Source organism: Cetorhinus maximus, chromosome 32, assembly GCF_964194155.1.
Source record: "Cetorhinus maximus chromosome 32, sCetMax3.hap1.1, whole genome shotgun sequence".
NCBI lineage: Eukaryota > Metazoa > Chordata > Chondrichthyes > Lamniformes > Cetorhinidae > Cetorhinus > Cetorhinus maximus.
In genome coordinates this window covers 13,375,751-13,393,455 of record NC_135910.1, presented here as the reverse complement: position 1 = coordinate 13,393,455, position 17,705 = coordinate 13,375,751, and the positions used below count along the sequence as shown (strand labels likewise).

General features: G+C 44.1%; 1 protein-coding gene across 3 annotated transcripts in view; it reads left to right on the top strand.

Annotated features, from left to right (window-relative positions):
• Positions 1–1,478, top strand: part of LOC144671417 (glutaminyl-peptide cyclotransferase-like) — a 56,094-nt gene extending 54,616 nt beyond the window's left edge. For all 3 annotated transcript variants that reach the window (XM_078533321.1, XM_078533320.1, XM_078533319.1), the window contains exon 7: positions 13–1,478. In XM_078533321.1, coding sequence (XP_078389447.1) covers positions 13–158 — 146 coding nt within the window. In that variant the 3' untranslated portion in view covers positions 159–1,478. The remainder of the gene's footprint in view (positions 1–12) is intronic.
• The last annotated feature ends 16,227 nt before the right edge of the window (positions 1,479–17,705 follow it).

The following is a 17,705-nucleotide window of genomic DNA, read 5'->3' as shown; positions in this document are numbered from 1 at the left end:
TTTTGTTCCCAGGAGTTCCAATCCTGCACCTGATTTCCACCCCTTTTCCACGCGTCTGGCACACGATGGATGACACGGCGGAGAATTTGCACCCGCCCACGATCGAGAACCTCTGCAAGATCCTGAGCGTGTTCCTAATGGAGTACTTGGGGCTGTGACAGCGAGCGAGGCGGTGGGCGTGACACCATGGGGCTTGCAGTGGACATTGGAGTCGGTCAAAAGAGCGGCTCCTTGCACAGAGAGAGGACTTTTTCAACCAAACTGAAATGCACGCTATGTGCACTGAATACTTGACGACAGTGTGAATATTCTCCGATTGATGCCTCGATCTGTCTCCCGGGGTCGGTGCTCTGTGTCTTTCTTGTGTCGATGGTTATGTGTCAGTCATTTCTCCCCTGTTTATATGTGTCTGTTCCTCCACATGCTTGTCTGTGTCTCTCACTCATTGTCTGTCTCACTTTGTGTATGTATCTCTTTCTCTCTCTCTTTCCCTCTAACAGTGGAATGGCCCTTTCCTCATTTCTTTCTGTATCTCTTTTTTCTGCCCTTCACCGTCCCCCCCTCTGCCCAGCTATGGCTCAGTTGATAGCTCTCTCTGATATCTCTCTGATTCACAAGGTTCTAGGTTCAAGTCCCACTCTGGGGATTGAGCAGGATAAAAAAACCACGAGGCTCCATTGCAGCAGTGAGGGAGTTAGAGGTGACATCTTTCAATTGAGACATTAAATCGAGGCCCTGCCTGTTCAAGTGGATGTAAAAGATTTTGAAGATATTTTGAAGGAGAGCAGGGGAGTTCTCCCCAGTGCCCACACCAGTATTAATTTCTCGATCAACAGCAATAAAATCAGATTATCTGGTCATTATCACATTGCTGCTTGTGGGATCTTGCTGTGCGCAAATTGGCTGCTGCGTTTCCGACATTACAACAGTGACCACACTTCCAAAAGTATTTCATTGTCGACATACGGTGGCCGTGAAAAGCGTTGTATCAATGCAAGTCTTTCCTTTTCTCTCTGTTGGTTTGTTCTATGTCTGTTTCTGCGCATGTGCCTCTCTTGAGTCTGTAACGTCTTTTTCTGTACAGCGTGGGTGACTAATTCCATGTACGCCTCCCGTCCTCTGTCTCATCCATTATCTCTCGCATGCCCGCTCACACTCTCTCTCTCTCTCTCTCTCTCCATTAGTCAAACCTTGTCTCTTTGTCAGTACTATTCTCGTTAATTAGCCCAGTATGATTTGGGATTGGGGTGGGGGAGGCGGTGAGTTTGAGGACAGGATGAATCGACGGAGTGTGTCGCGTGCCAGTTTGATGGACTGGAACACGGAGCACCGAAGGTGCATCCCTGCAGCCGAGATCTGAAATTGAAGCCGTCTGCGCAAGGGGGTGTTCAGGGTGATGCTGTTTGAAGCTTCGTCTTGTTACTAGTTGTGGGATCGCGCTAAGCATTAAAATTGGCTGCTACGGGTATGCAAAGTGGCTTGAGATGGCTGTGAAGTGCTCAATATAAGGGTTGCTAATGCAGATTGTAGGGGAAGACGGTGGCGTAGTGGTAATGTCACTGGACCAATAATCCAGAGGCCCCGGCTAATGCTCTGGGCGGGGTACATGGGTTCAAACCCCACCCTGGCAGCTGAGGGAATTTAAATTCAATTAATAAATTCAGTTAATAAAAATATAAGCAGTAACGATTGTCACCTGGTTCACTAATGCCCCTTTAGGGAAGAAAATCTGCTATTCTTGACTCTTAGCTGCCCTTTGAAATGGCTTAGTAAGCCCCTCAGTTGTAGCATTTAGGGATGGACAGCGACGCTCATGTCGTAGAATGGATAAAAACAAGATTGTTTCTCACTACCCCACCAATCACTTGTTGGCCTCAGATGAGATTGTAGAGGCCCAGGTGATCGATAACTCTGTGCCTGGCTGTCTCGTCTGTCCGACCATCTCCTTAGCCTGTCCCTCGCTTAACCAGTGACCAGCAGATCAGGAGGCCAACCAGAGAGTCTCAGCTGAGCTGCCGTCCACTTGGGGCAAGGTGCTGGTGGGCACCTGGCTCCTGTGAGCCACACCCTGGGCTGGGAGGGCACCACAGTCGGTGCTCGAGGACTCCCTTGTACCTGAAGGTGGTCTTCAGCAGAAGGAGGGGGGAAAAAAAAATTAAGGGCACTGTGTACCACTGAACACACAGTTTAACACGTTTTCAATTGCAGTTCCTCTCACTTTATTTCTAACCCCTGTTCATTAACTCGATTTATTCCCTATCCAGTTATGTTTGCCCTTATTCTAGTCTGTACCATTCTCTCCTTTCCTGTATTGTTTGTATTTGCCCCTGTTTTTTTTGTACAAACCTCACCCCTGCTGTCTGTGGCACCAGGACTAATACCGCAGCAAGGCTGGTGCAGTAGGTTTTATGGAGAGCTGATAAGTGACAAGCTCCCTGATGCTTTTGAGCGAGCTTCCCAAATCGTTTATGTCCCTGGCTCTGGATGAACCGATGTCCGGCTGAATGAAGGGATTCCCCTCTGTAACCTCAAAACCATTTCAATCGGAGCCTTAAAAAAAATGGACCGAGACTGACACCTGCTGGTGGAGTCCCGGTAATGTCACTGGACTAGTAACCCAGAGGCCGTGGGTTCAAATCTCACCACAGCAGCGGGTGGAATTTAAACTGATTTCCTAAACCTGGGATCGAAAACTGCTCTCTGTAATGGTGGCCGGTGAAACTATCATCGCTTTGTCACTAAAAACCCACCCGGTTCACTCGTGTCCTTTTTACAGAAGGAAATCTGCCACCCTTACCCGGTCTGGCCTACATGTGACTGCAGATCCTAGCAATGCCCCCTCTGAGATGGCCGAGCAAGCCACCCAGTTCAAGGGCAATTAGACGTGGGCAACAAACGCTGGGCCTCGCTAGTGACGCCCACACCCTGTGGAAAGAATAAAAAATCTGAGGAGGAAGAATGTGCAGGGTTAGGGGGAAGAAGGCAGGAGAATGGCAGTAAGTGAATTGCTCATTCGTAGAACGAGTGCAGACATGATGGGCTGAATGGCCCCCTTCTGTGCTGCAACAATTGTGAGGAAAAAGATTTTTTTTTAAATTAAATTCCACCAACACAACACTGTTTATCTGTAGATTCCCATCAATGGTGGAGGTGCGCTTATACCCCATTACCCTCCTGAGTGAAGAATGTTCTGCTGCAGCCCTGCTACTGTCAATATTTGCGTGTGTTTTTATATCAAACTGCGCTGTAGCAAAGGGACGCTTATATTGAGCAGTGATCTTTTTGATTGTCCTTATGCGTGAAGCTAAACAATTGAGATGATTGGTCTTCCTTGGTTCACCAACCACCCCACAATAAGACCTCGGCAGTGTTGTAAGGGGAGGGGGCTTGATTCGAACTGCTGAACGGGCTGTACCAGCTCTAGAATTTGGGAACACAGATTTGCGATGCCAAGGCTCGGCGAGGAGGATGCTGAATGGGTCTCCTCCCCGCTGCTTCTGAGCTGCGCCACGTAGATCACTGAACCTCTTCACCTGATGTTACCTCTCCCGCTGACGTCTTGCTTGCCTTTTCCCGGGAGTTTGGAAGAATGAGATGTGATCTCGTTGAGAGGTATAAAATTCTTGAGGGGCTTGACAGGCTAAATGTGGGGGAGGATGTTTTTCTTTTTCCTCTGGCTGGGGAATCCAGAACATGGGATCATAGACTCAGAATGAGGGGTCGGCCATTCAGGACTGAGGTGAGAAATTTCATTGACTCGGAAGTTTGGGAACCTTTGGGATTCTCTACCCCAGGAGAAGCTTGGCCGTTGAGTGCATTTAAGTCAGAGATCGACAGTTATGGATGTTAAGGGATATGAGGATAATGGGGGAAGGTGGAGTGAGGTGGAGGATCAGCCATGATCTTATTCACTGACCTGACTCCTCCTGTGCCTATTTCTTATGTCAACCTAAGATGGTGAAGCCTGGTAGGCTATTTGACTGGGTGAGGCATTACAGTACTGTCATGTCTAATCCTGCTCTTCCCTCCAATGTCCAGCTCACGATTGTGAGGCTATGGAATTAATTTCCAGGGTTAATGGTTGAGGTACATACGAATATACGAATTAGGAGCAAGAGTAGGCCATTCGGCCCCTCGAGCCTGCTCCCCCATTTGATAGGATTATAGCTGACCTGATTGTGGCCTCAACTCCACATTCAGCCTACCCCAAATAACCGTTGACTCCCTTGTTAGTCAAGAATCTATCTACCTGTACCTTAAAAATATTCACTAACCCTGCCTCCACCACCCTCAGGGGAAGAGAGCTCCAAAGGTTCACGACCCTCTGAGAGAAAATAATTCTTCTAATCTCTGTCTTAAATAGGAGACCCCTTACTTTTAAACTGGCTGGAAGGATATGGGAGCAGGGAGGATAAAGGTTATTCGAATTATTTGCTTATATATGGGTAAATGCTGACAGGGACTTAGATAAAAGCAAAAAACTGCGGATGCTGGAAATCCAAAACAAAAATAAAAATACCTGGAAAAACTCAGCTGGTCTGGCAGCATTGGCGGAGAGGAACACAGTTAACGATTCGAGTCTGTATGACTCTTCAACAGAACTAAGGAAAAATAGAAGAGAGGTGAAATATAAGCTGGTTTAAGGGGGGGTGGGACAGGTAGAGCTGGATAGGGGGCCAGTGATAGGTGGAGGCAAAGAAGAGATTGCCAAAGATGTCACAGACAAAAGGACAAAGGGGTGTTGACGGTGGTGATATTATCTAAGGAATGTGCTAATCAGTGACATTAAGGGTAGAAAGCAGGACGAGCAAGGTACAGATAGCCCTAGTGGGAGTGGGGGGAAGGGATCGAAATAGGCTAAAAGGTAGAGATAAAACAATGGATGGAAATACATTTAAAAATAATGGAAATAGGTGGGAAAAGAAAAATCTATATAAATTATTAGAAAAAAGGGGGATCGGAAAGGGGGTGGGGATGGAGGAAAGAGTTCATGATCTAAAGTTGTTAAACTCAATATTCAGTCCGGAAGGCTGTAAAGTACCCAGTCGGAAGATGAGGTGCTGTTCCTCCAGTTTGCGTTGAGCTTCACTGGAACAATGCAGCAGGCCAAGGATGGACATGTGGGCATGAGAGCAGGGTGGAGTGTTGAAATGGCAAGCGACAGGGAGGTTTGGGTAATGCTTACGGACAGACCGAAGGTGTTCTGCAAAGCAGTCACCCAGTCTGCGTTTGGTCTCTCCAATGTAGAGGAAACCGCATTGGGAGCAACGAATGCAGTAGACTAAATTGAGGGAAGTGCAAGTGAAATGCTGCTTCACTTGAAAGGAGTGTTTGGGCCCTTGGACGGTGAGGAGAGGGGAAGTAAAGGGGCAGGTGTTGCACCTTGTGCGGTTGCATGGGAAGGTGCTGTGGGAGGGGGTTGAGGTGTAGGGGGTGTTGGAGGAGGAGACCAGGGTGTCCCGGAGGGAACGATACCTGCAGAATGCCGCCAGGGTGGGTGAAGGGAAGATGTGTTTGGTGGTGGCATCATGCTGGAGTTGGCGGAAATGGCAGAGGATGATACTTTGAATGCGGAGGCTGGTGGGGTGATAAGTGAGGACAAGAGGGACCCTATCATGTTTCTGGGAGGGAGGAGAAGGCGTGAGGCTGGGTGCGCGGGAGATGGGCCAGACACGGTTGAGGGCCCTGTCAATGACCGTGGGTGGAAAACCTCGGTTAAGGAAGAAGGAAGACATGTCAGAGGAACTGTTTTTGAAAGTGGCATCATCAGAACAGATGCGACAGAGGCGAAGGAACTGAGTGAATGGGATGGAGTCCTTACAGGAAGCGGGGTGTGAGGAGCTGTAGTCGAGGTAGCTGTGGGAGTCGGTAGGCTTGTAATGAATATTGGTGCACAGTCTATCACCAGAAATTGAGACAGAGAGGTCAAGGAAGGGAAGGGAAGTGTCAGTGATGGACCATGTGAAAATGATGGGGGGGTGGAAATTGGAAGCAAAGTTAATAAATTTTCCCAGGTCCAGACGAGAGCATGAAGCAGCACCGAAGCAATCATCGATGTACCCGAGAAAGAGTTGTGGAAGGGGGCCGGAGTAGGACTGGAACAAGGAATGTTCCACATACCCCATAAAGAGACAGACATAACTGGGGCCCATGCAGGGACCGATAGCCACACCTTTTATTTGGAGGAAGTGAGAGGAGTTTAAGGAGAAATTATTCAGTGTGAGAACAAGTTCAGCCAGACGGAGGAGAGTAGTGGTGGATGGGGATTGTTCGGGCCTCTGTTTGAGGAAGAAGCGGAGAGCCATCAGACCATCCCGGTGGGGGATGGAGGTGTAGAGGGATTGGACGTCCATGGTGAAGAGGAGGCGGTTGGGGCCAGCGAACTGGAAATTGTTGATATGATGTAGGGTGTCAGAGGAATCTGACAGGGACTTGGACCTAGTGGCTTGCTTTCCTGTCAGAAGGTCTATGTGTGTGACATCTTGAGGTGAAGCTTTCTTTACTGTTAGTCCTGCACTGTCCACTGGAGGGCAATGCTATTCCAAAGGTGCAGCATTAAAGGGTAATGTCACTATCAGTAATCTGGACACTGGGGTTTATGAAGTAGTGAGTTCAAATCCCACCCGGGGAGATTAAAAACTTCAGTTGAAATCTGGGAGTTAAAATATCAATAAAAGGGAAGTCAGATCGCCGTCACGACACCCAACTGGTTCACTGATGTGCTTTACAACAACAACTTGCATTATGTAGCACCTTCCGCAGAACCAAACATTGACAGGAGGGTTCGAGAGAAAAATTTTGACACCAGACCACATAAGTGATATTAGGGCAATATCGGTCGAAGAGGTAGGATTTTAAGGGATCACCTCAAAAGAGAGGCCGGAGCTAAAAGTGAGGTAGGGAATTCCAGAGCTTGGGACCCAGACAGCTGAAGACACGGCCACTAATGGTGAAATTATTAAAATTGGGGATGCTCAAGAGGCCCGAATTAGAGGAGCCCAGAGATCTCGGCCAGCTGTGGGGCTGGGGGAGATCACGGAGATCGGGAGGGGGTGAGAGGCCATGGAAGGATTGGAAAACCAGGATGGGGATTTTAAAATCAAGGGGCAGGGTTTTCTGGTCCCCACCTGCCACTGGGATCGCCCGGTCCGGCCGAAACGCAATGGGCTTTTGTCTGGGCCGCTGGATGTCCCGTGGTGAGTCTCGTCACAGCACGGCCAAACAATCCCGGCCAGGGTGTTGCTTGACTGGGAGCCAATGTGGGTCAGCGAGCGCAGGGGGTGATGGGTGGTTGGGAAAGGGGATCTGCTGCCCCCTTACCCAGACCTAGGTCTGTGTGTGGCACGGGTCCCACAATAGGGCGGTTGACTAACATCCCTCTGAAGTGGCCTAGCACACCACTCGGTATCAAAAGAGGGCGACTAGAGGTGGACAAATGCCAGCCCTTGACAGCTGTGCCCCACATCCCAAGAATCAATTAGAACCATAGAAAAGTTACAGCACAGAAGGAGGCCATTCGGCCCATCTTGTCCATGTCAGCCCGAGGACACCCACTTTCTAATCCCACCTTCCTGCACCCAGCCCATAGCCCTGCAGCTTACAGCACTTTGGGTGCAGATCCAGGTACTTTTTAAAAGAGTTTAGAGTTTCTGCCTCTACCACCAACTTGGGCAGCGAATTCCAGACACCCACTACCCTCTGCGTAAAAAAGTTCTTCCTCATGTCCCCCCTACACCTTCTGCCACTTATCTTGAATCTATGTCCCCTGGTTCTAGAATTCTCCATCAAGGGAAACAATTTTATCCTGTCCACTCTATCTATTCCCCTCACAATTTTGTACACCTTGGCTGAGAGCGATTCATAGAACCCCCAATCTCAAGTCTCAAAGGATCCCTGTCACAGGGGAAGTAGTAGGTGTGCACTGGCGTTGTTAAAACCCTAACCCTAACCTCCTACATCCCACCAGCAGAATCTGAGAGGCACGAGCTCAGGAACCTGCTGCTCATTGAGACTGGCCCCTATCCAGTGTAAGCAAGTGCCTAATGATACCAACCTTAACACCAGCTCTGAGTGATGGTTAGGAGGTTTGATGAAGAATACTGCACCCCCTGGCAACACAACTGTTTTCTACCCCAGCAACAGTCAATAGAGAAGGGAAGAAAATTGCTGAAAAGGCATGTTGCCAAAGCCTTTTGTCTTGCACTCATCAGGACAAACACAAGAATGCCAAATTTCAAACGAACACGACAATTTATACTACAGGAGAAAAGGGTGCTGACTGGTTGGCAAGTCATCTCTGATTAGCTGAGGTGTTGCCATGGAGAAAAGAAAGGGAAACTATAGCTCCCGGGTAATTGAAAAATGTTGCAAGGCTTGAACATATTCCTTTTGTTTGCAGAGAATGGGTCTCTGTATGTCACTTCTAGCAAGCATAAATGAGCCGTGTTATGAGCTCAACTGATTATCTCAAATTAGTTGTTAGTGTAGCTATTAGCACAGCCAGGATTGTTCAGCAAGTGCTCCTCACTTGCAGAATCACATCTAACAGTAGGCATTTTGTTTTGGGACAAATTAGACAATTAGAAAATTGTATTTAGTTAGAGAATGGAATCATAGAATGGTTGTAGCACAGAAGGAGGCCATTCAGCCCATCAAGTCCATGCTGGTTCTCTGCGAAAGCAACCCAGCTAGTCCCACTCCCCCATCCTTTCCCTGTAGTGCTGCAAATTTCCCCCATTCAGTTGCTCATCCAATTCCCTTTTGAAAGCCACAATTGAATCAGCCTCAAGAATAAAAAAAAAATCCAGGAAAACTAGTTCTGGGAATTTCACTGAACTTTGAGGCAGGATTTGCAAACAACCATGAGTCCTCAGAGTTTTGTCTCTTCGTTACCCTGGCTTTCAGTGTTTACTGAGGTGAGTGAGGGAAGGGGAATTTGCGGGGATGGGTGTGAAAATGATCACTGTGCGAAGGCCAATTTGCGAGCACTGAATGGGTTGGTGTGAGGTTGCTTCTATTGTAGGAGGCAACATGTTGGTGGATTAGTGCCTGTGTCAGAATGTTGGACTGAGTAAGGAACAAACGAGGGATAAAGTCTGCAGCTGACAATGGAAGAATAAGCACCGGTGGCTGAGATTTCAGTGATGGGTATTGACATGGATTTACAACCAGTAAAAGTTAGCATCTTCAAGGAGCTAAGTTAGAAAAATGTATTTAAACATTTCTCTTGCATAACACACACCATCCAGACAGGTGAGGTAACATTTGTTTTCACTCTGTGTCAGCAGTTGAATTCGATTGTTAACTTTGAGATTTGATCAATCATGGAATGATACAGCACAGAATGAGGCTATTTGACCCATCGTGCCAGTGCAAGCTCTTTGGTAGAGCTAGCTAATTAATCCCACTTACCCTCCTGCCCTTTCCCCATAGCCCTGTAAATAATTTTCCTGCAAGGATTTATTCATTTCCATTTTGAAAGTCACTATTGAATCTGCTTCCACCGGCCCTTCAGCGCATTCCAGATCATAGCATAGACGGCACAGAAACAGGCCATTCAGCCCAACTAGTCCGTGCTGGTATTTATGCTCCACTCGAGCCTCCTCCCATCTTTCCTCATCTAAATCTATCATTGTAACCCTCGATTCCCTTCTCCCTCTATATCCTTGTCTAGCTTGCCCTTAATTGCATCTATACAATTCGCTTCAACCACTCCCCGTGGTAGCAAGTTCCACCATCTCACCGCGCTCTGGGTGGAGATGTTTCTTCTGAATTCCCGATTGATCATAACAACTTGCCGTTAAAAACAAGGTTTCCTTACGTTGACTCTTTTGCCAGTCACTGAAATCTGTGTCCACTGGTGACTGTCCCTCCCGTCACTGGAAACAATTTAAGCAAGAATCAACCATATCTAAAAAATAGCATTCACCTCAGGTCTCAGGCAAACTTCATATTGTCAAAAAAAAAATTGGAGGGATCTTCACCTTGCCCACTCTCTATTTGTGAGCAGAACAGAGATCAGTGTTTAAATGTTGAACGCTTTACGGGTAACGCTCTTGTGTTTTAGAGATGGAAGGTTATGGGTTCACGTCCCACTCCAAGGACAAAATCCAGATCGACACTTCAGTGCAGCACTGAGGGAGTGTAGCACTGCACCGAGAAACGGGATGAGACATTCAGTTCATTAGCTCTCTTCTATCCTCTCAGGTGGATGCAAAAGATCTCATGGCTCTATTTGGAAGAAGAGGGGAGTTCTCGGAGTGTCATGACCAATATTTACCCCTCAACCAATATCCCTAAAATCATTTTATCTGGTCATTATCACATTACTGTTAGTGGGAGCTTGCTGTGTGCAAATTGGCTTCCGTGTGTCCTACACTACAACAGTGACTGCACTTTGAAAGGACCTCATTGACTGCAAAACACTTTGAGTGCTATATAAATGCAAGTATTTCTTTATATTGTAAGTAAATGCAGGATATTGAGGAATAAAAATAATTTGCAAAACTTAAATATTGCTGAAATCAAAGTTTTTAGTCTTGCCCTCATCAGGAACATTGCAAGAATGACAAATTTCAAACACACAATATGTACTACAGGAGAAAATTGATTGGTCAAAGTGTTGCCATTTTAAAAAAATACCCAGAAGGATGAGCAGCCTATAGTGCTCCATTATTTTCTCCATGGCAATGCCTAGGCCAATCATTTGACTTGCCAACCAATCAACACTCCTTTTCTCCTGCAGTATAAATTGTTGTGATTGTTTGAAATTTGGTATTCTTGTATTTGTCCTGATGAGTGCAAGATGAAAAACTGACAACATGTCGCTACTTTCAGCGCTAATTTATAGTTTCAAACTGCATAATGCAAGCAATAAGTCCCTAGATAAATAAATTGATATAATGTCATGTTAGGAGTCAGTTGTTGCCCAAGGGCTGCCTTCAAACAACATTAGATGAGGCCTTGAAAACTAATTTCCCTTTGCTTCCTGACATCGTCTCAGCTCCCGATAGGGTATTCTACAGAATTAATGGAATAATGGGTGGAATATTATGATACAGTCCCTGGAATGTGGCTATGAATCCCAGATAACCTGTAACAAAAGCAGAACCATTCACCGTAACCCCTTCCAACAAATGTGGAATTGGGAAATGTGGGTTCCCGATCAATTGAGAAAAATCCTGGAATCCCATGGAGGAGAAATGGAACGAATCGATTTCTACCACTTTTGGTGCAGTGATCCACTCTGTCAAATCTCTTGCTTCATTTTGTATACTGCAAAAAGCCCAAAATTGGTCCTGCTTTTAACTCAATCTTATTGACTGGGTTTGGAGTGAGTTAAAATCTTGAGGATTTGTGGAAAATTTTGAGGAAATGTAGCTTGAAATATTGAGATCGATCTAGTAAAGAAAATCCGGTGCCTTAAGAATCCCTAAACGAATTAAACCAAAACAACAACAACTTGTATTTATATAGCACTTTTAGCATAGTGAAAAGCCCCAAGGTGCTTCACAGGAACATCATTAAACATGTATGACACTGAGCTACATAAGGAGATATCAGGTCAGATAACCAAAAGCTTGGTCAAAGGGGTAGGTTTTATGGGGTGACTTAAAGGAGGAAAGTGAGGGTTAGGGAGTGAATTCCAGAGCTCAGGGCCCAGGCAGCTGAAGGCTTGGCCGCCAATGGTGCAGCGATTAAAATTGGGGATGCTCGAGAGGCCAGAATTAGAGGAGTGCAAAGATCTCGGAGAAATAAACGTGAGAGATGGGGAAGGGGGGAGCGAGAAGAAGAGGAGAGGAAAGAGAGAGTGGGAAGGAGGGAGTGAGAGGAGGAGGACAGAAAAGAGAGTGGGAAGGAGGGAATTGAGAAGAAAGAGGGAAGGAGGGAGTGAGAAGAGGAGGACAGGAGGGAAAGAGGGAGTGAGAAGAAGGGAGTAAAGAGAAAGAGGGAGTGAGAAGAGGGAAGAAAAAGAGGGAAAGAGGGAGTGAGTAAAGAGAAAGAGGGAAGGAGGGAGTGAGGAGAGGAGGACAGGAGAGTGGGAAAGAGGGAGTGAGAAGAAGGGAGTAAAGAGAAAGAGGGAAGGAGGGAGCGAGAAGAGGGAAGAAAAAGAGGGAAGAAGGGAGTGAGAAAAGGGAAGAAAAAGAGGTAAGGAGGGAGTGAGAAGAGGGAAAAAAGAGGGAGTGAGAAGAAGGGAGTAAAGAGAAAGAAGGAAGGAGGGAGTGAGAAGAGGGAAGAAAAAGAGGGAAGAAGGGAGTGAGAAAAGGGAAGAAAAAGAGGAAGGAGGGAGTGAGAAGAGGGAAAAAAGAGGGAGTGAGAAGAAGGGAGTAAAGAGAAAGTGGGAAGGAGGGAGTGAGAAGAGGGAAAAAAGAGGGAAAGAGGGAGTGAGAAGAGGAAAAAGTGGGAAGAAGGGAGTGAGGAGGGGGAAGAAAAAGAGGGAAAGAGGGAGTGAGAAGAGGAAAAAGTGGGAAGAAGGGAGTGAGGAGGGGGAAGAAAAAGAGGGAAAGAGGGAGTGAGAAGATGAAAAAATGGGAAGAAGGGAGTGAGGAGGGGAGGAATGAGGGACAGTGAGACAAAATGGGGAGAGGAGCGGCTGTGCTTTGAACATGGAGAGTAGTAAAACTAACTGGTCAGGGTGAGTTTTTTCACTTCCTGCTGTTGATTGGGGGGGAGGGGGGTGGGGGGGGGGTTTAATTTTATTGAAGACGAATTCCCCCCCCCCCCCCCCCCCCTCCAACCTCACTAGCAGGAGGTTTCACAACCCCCATATTCCGCGCTGCAGTCTGCATTATGTAGGGGGGGCGGGCGCCTTCTCGATGGATTTCCCTGCAGGACGGGAGTCTGAGCCGGCGATTTAAACCCCACCCCCCCCCTCCCTTTGCTCACTCTGATCCTCAATTCCAGCCCTTGGAATGGTGAATGGTGCCTCCCCACTGCTCCCCCCCGAATCTCCCCATCCCCACCCACCGTGCGACCACTCTGAGCTATTCCACAGTGTAGAATTCACCCTCAAACCCCATCAGAAACTGAACTGAAACTGACCCAATCTGAGTCCACTCTCACAGCCCCAGTGAAGACAAGAGAGGAGTTTACACCCCTAACAATCTATTTTATATATATATATATATATTTATATAAAATAACAAATCTCACCTGCCCTCCCATATCTTTCTCATCACCTTCACTGTTAAGTCTCCCTAGTTACCCACCTCTCATTTAGGGTGACTGACCTCCCAGTTTTGCAAAGGGTAGGAAAATTCAGCAGTTTTCAACGCCGAAAAATGGACTGAAGTCACCCAGAAACTGGTGGAAACCAGGGTGCAGGAGGAGAGGAGAAGGGCAGAGCACGAATACGGTGGGAGTCCGGAGCTGTGAGTTGTGTTTGTAAATTTTTTTCTTTTTAAAAATTATATCATTGGTGAGATTCTAGTTTGCTCCCCTCTCCTTTTTTTGTTTCAACAAGGACAAGACGCCAGAACCGAACAACCCACCCACCCCCCGAGGTGACCCTGAGCAGAACTTTATAAAGCATCCTTCAAAACACAGGACTGCGCTGAAAAAGCATTTAAGACTCCGAATAGGCTGGGGTTACGAACCCATTGCCCGCCAAAAAACCCCGGTCGGAATCGTGCAGAATGAACCCCAAAACCCAGCCGTTCACAGAAAAAGAGAACATGGTCCCGTTTAATTCCATCAGATTATTCAATGTGGACTAAAATTGCACCATAACATGTCCTGCTGCTAAATTTTTTTGCTTGGGTATTTCAGCCCCTGGAAACCTCATGAAATATCGAATGAAATTAAACCTTTTGAACGAAATTAAAATGACCTAATGAAATTTAAAAATATTGAATGAAAGTACAAATATCGCATGAAATTAAAAATACTGAATTAAAGTACAAATATCAAATGAAATTTAAAATATTGAATGAAATTAAAAGTACTGAATGAAATTAAAAATACCAAATGAAATAAAAAATATCGAATGAAAGTAAAAATATCAAATGAAATTAAAAATATCGAATGAAATTAAAAATGCCAAATGAAATTAAAATGATTAAAATTTAAAATATTGAATGAAATTAAAAGTACTGAATGAAATTAAAAATACCAATGAAATTAAAATTATTGAATGATATTAAAAATATCAAATGAAATTAAAAATATCGAATGAAAGTAAAAATGTCAAATAAAATTTAAAATATCAATTGAAATTACAAATATTGAATGAAATTAAAAATATCAAATGAAAGTAAAATATCAAATGAAATTAAAAATACCGAATGAAACTAAAAATATCGAATGCAATTAAAAATATCGAAGGAAAGTAAAAATGTCGAATGAAATTTAAAATATCAAATGAAATTTAAAATATTGAATGAAATTAAAAGTACTGAATGAAATTAAAAAACCAATGAAATTAAAATTGTTGAATGAAATTAAAAATATCAAATGAAATTAAAAATATCGAATGAAATTAAAAATGCCGAATGAAATTAAAATGATTAAAATTTAAAATATTGAATGAAATTAAAAGTACCGAATGAAATTAAAAATACCAACAAAATTAAAATTATTGAATGAAATTAAAAATATCGAATGAAAGTAAAATATCAAATGAAATTAAAAATACCGAATGAAATTAAAAATATTGAATGAAATTAAAAATATCGAAGGAAAATAAAAACGTCGAATGAAATTTAAAATATCGATTGAAATGACAAATATTGATTGAAATTAAAATGATTGAATGAAATTTAAAATATTGAATGAAATTAAAAAAGGCGACAAAGTAAAAATATCAAATGAAATTAAAAATATCGATTGAAACTAAAAATATCAAATTAAATTAAAATGGTTGAATATTGAATCAGTCTAAACGTGAATGACTTAAAAAATCAAACCAGTCAAATTTATTAAAAACTAATGTGTTTCAAAATAAATCTGAAACCAATTTTAAATTAAATATAGAAGCGAAACTGTATTGAATCGGAGCAACAAAAAAAAGAGACAAAAATAACTGGTCACAATGTGAATCATTTTATGCTAGACCCAGTGCTCAGTGTTGGAATAGAATGGAATGTGTTCGCTCCTTTACATTTCTTTTATTATTTCAGTCTTGGAATCTTCACCATATTCCCACTTCTAACAGAACGAAAGCGGACAAAAGAGTGAAACTAAACTGTTCAACATTTTGCCCTTAGGGAAAACAACAGAAATAATCAGGTGGTATATTTTTAGGATGAAATAGAGACACCACCTGGTTTCAAGAAAAATATTTTCTTAAGAGCAAATCGCACTTTACAAATTTGCCCCTGACGTTTGGGTTTCGCAAACAGACTCACTCAAAACTGCAGCCCCAATCCCAAATGGAATATAAACATCGAAATCCGGCAGAATCGCGATTTTAAATCCTGATTTAAATCGTTCTATCTTTCCCTTAGATTAAATAGATGGGGGTGGAAATACTCAGGAGTGGGTGGGGGGAAGAAACCAGGCGGAAGCCTTTGTTTCAACAACATTCTGGTGTTTCTTGGAGGTCAGCCTCGCTCAGAAACGTTGATTCGTGCACTAGAAGTGGACCAGGGACATGGGGAGAGGGCGAGTTCCTTCGGAAATATTCCAGATTTTCGCAGGAAACGTCCAACCGAGGAAACACCACCAAAAGAATTTCTGTTTCTCCTGTTACTCGTGTTTTTTTTTGGGGGGTGGGGGTCGAAGTTTATTTAAGTATTTTTAAAATGCTTCGAAAATATAGACCATCTGTCCACAAATCGACTGGAACTGAGGGGGACCAGAGGCAGAGAGAGAGAGAGAGAAAGAAATGGGGTGAAAAAACAGAAAGCAAATAGCAGATTTAGACCTGCAGAACGAATCCAGCGATTTAATACCGCTTGAGAAGTGGGTAGAATCGTTGTTTCTGGGTTTTTTTGTCACTATTATTATTATACGTTGAAGAAAATATAACTCCCCCAGCTCCACAAACAGCATAATTGTTTAAACCCCCGCCCTTTAACAGTACTTTTCTTATCGGCACCAGAGAATTTCACAGCGCTGACCCGGCCATTCGGCCCAACGGGTCGATTCTGCCTTGTAGAAACGTCACTTGTTTGAATCATGTAATTTAATCATTAAAAAAGGGACTTGGAGAACACAGACTGTTTGCAAAGAAACTGTAATAAACTTGGCGTGCCAGGCAGGTTTCTTGTTAGGAACAGTAGACTTTATTTACAGAGCTCATGATGAGGCTAAATGTGTGAATAAAGTCCAGGACTGGAAAGATTTCCCACCCTAAAGGTGTTTAGTCTGTACAGTCACATGATCCCCAATACAGTATGGAAGGTTTTACTTACAATCACTACATTCCTCCCCCTTTAATTTTGTTTTACACCTCTTATTTACAAGAATATCTTAAACCATAACATATACAAATACTTACAGTTCATGCAATTATAGATTAAGTCTCTGAGGTGGTTTTCTGATTCGGGTAGAGTGACGTAGCTCTACGGCTTAAGGTTCTTCCATTGGATTGACTTGATCAGGAACTGCAGCACCAGGGACATCCTTGGACAATGGCCGTTCAGAATTATTTACTTCAACAGAGCCATCAGGTATGTCTATTCTATGTCGATCTGGCACCTCAGGGATCAAAGGTTCAACTTCAATTTCAGGTGGAGTAACGGCTTGTTGGAATGTCTCTCTACTTCTTAGATGATCCACATTGTTTCCACTTCCACTTGGAATGACAAAGGTCCAAAGTTTCTGAGACAATTATGCCAGGAACCCACCTAGGTCCAGGTCCAGTCCCAAAATTTCACGCAAAAACTGTCTCTCCCACAGTAAATTTTCGATCTTTACTGTGAATATCTTGATTCACTTTCTGACTACTCTGGTTCTTCTCCACTTTCCCCTGTAAGTTAGGGAACACCAGACTCAATTTTGTATGAAGGCGGTGTTTCATTAGTAATTCAGATGGTGTTGAACATGCAGTTACATGAGGAGCTGTGCGATAGTTGAGGAGAAAGCTTGAAATTTGTATTTCTAATGCTCCTTCGGATAATTTCTTCATGCCTGATTTAACAGTTTGTACTGCTCTTTCTGCTAACCCAGTGAATGAGGGATGATATGGTGCTGTTTTGACATGTTTAATCCCATTTAAGTTCATGAATCTCTGGAATTCCATACTAGTGAAAGCAGTACCATTATCTGAAACAATGACTTCTGGTAGGCCATGTACACAAAAACATTGGTGCAGCTTTTCAATAGTTGCACACGATGTAGGTGATCTCGCTTCATACACATCCATCCACTTGGAATGCGCATTTATGATCACTAAAAACATGGTATCTAAAAATGGACTGACATAGTCCATATGTAGTCTAACCCAGGGTCGACCAGGCCACTCCCACAGATGCAGTGGAGCTGAAATGGTCAACTTCTGTTGTTGCTGACACTGGGGACAGTGTTTTACCATTTTTTTCTGTATCACTGTCTATACCTGGCCACCAGATATAGCTTCAGGCGAGCATCTTCATTTTCGAAATGCCTGGATGTGCACTGTGAAGTTTTGTCAAGAGTGGTTCTCTTCCTTGTGAAGGGTCGATGACTCTAGCTTCCCACAATGAGATTCCATCTTGACAAATTAATTCAGATTTACGGGCATAGAATGGTTTTAACTCTTCAGAGACTTGTGCATTTGACCATCC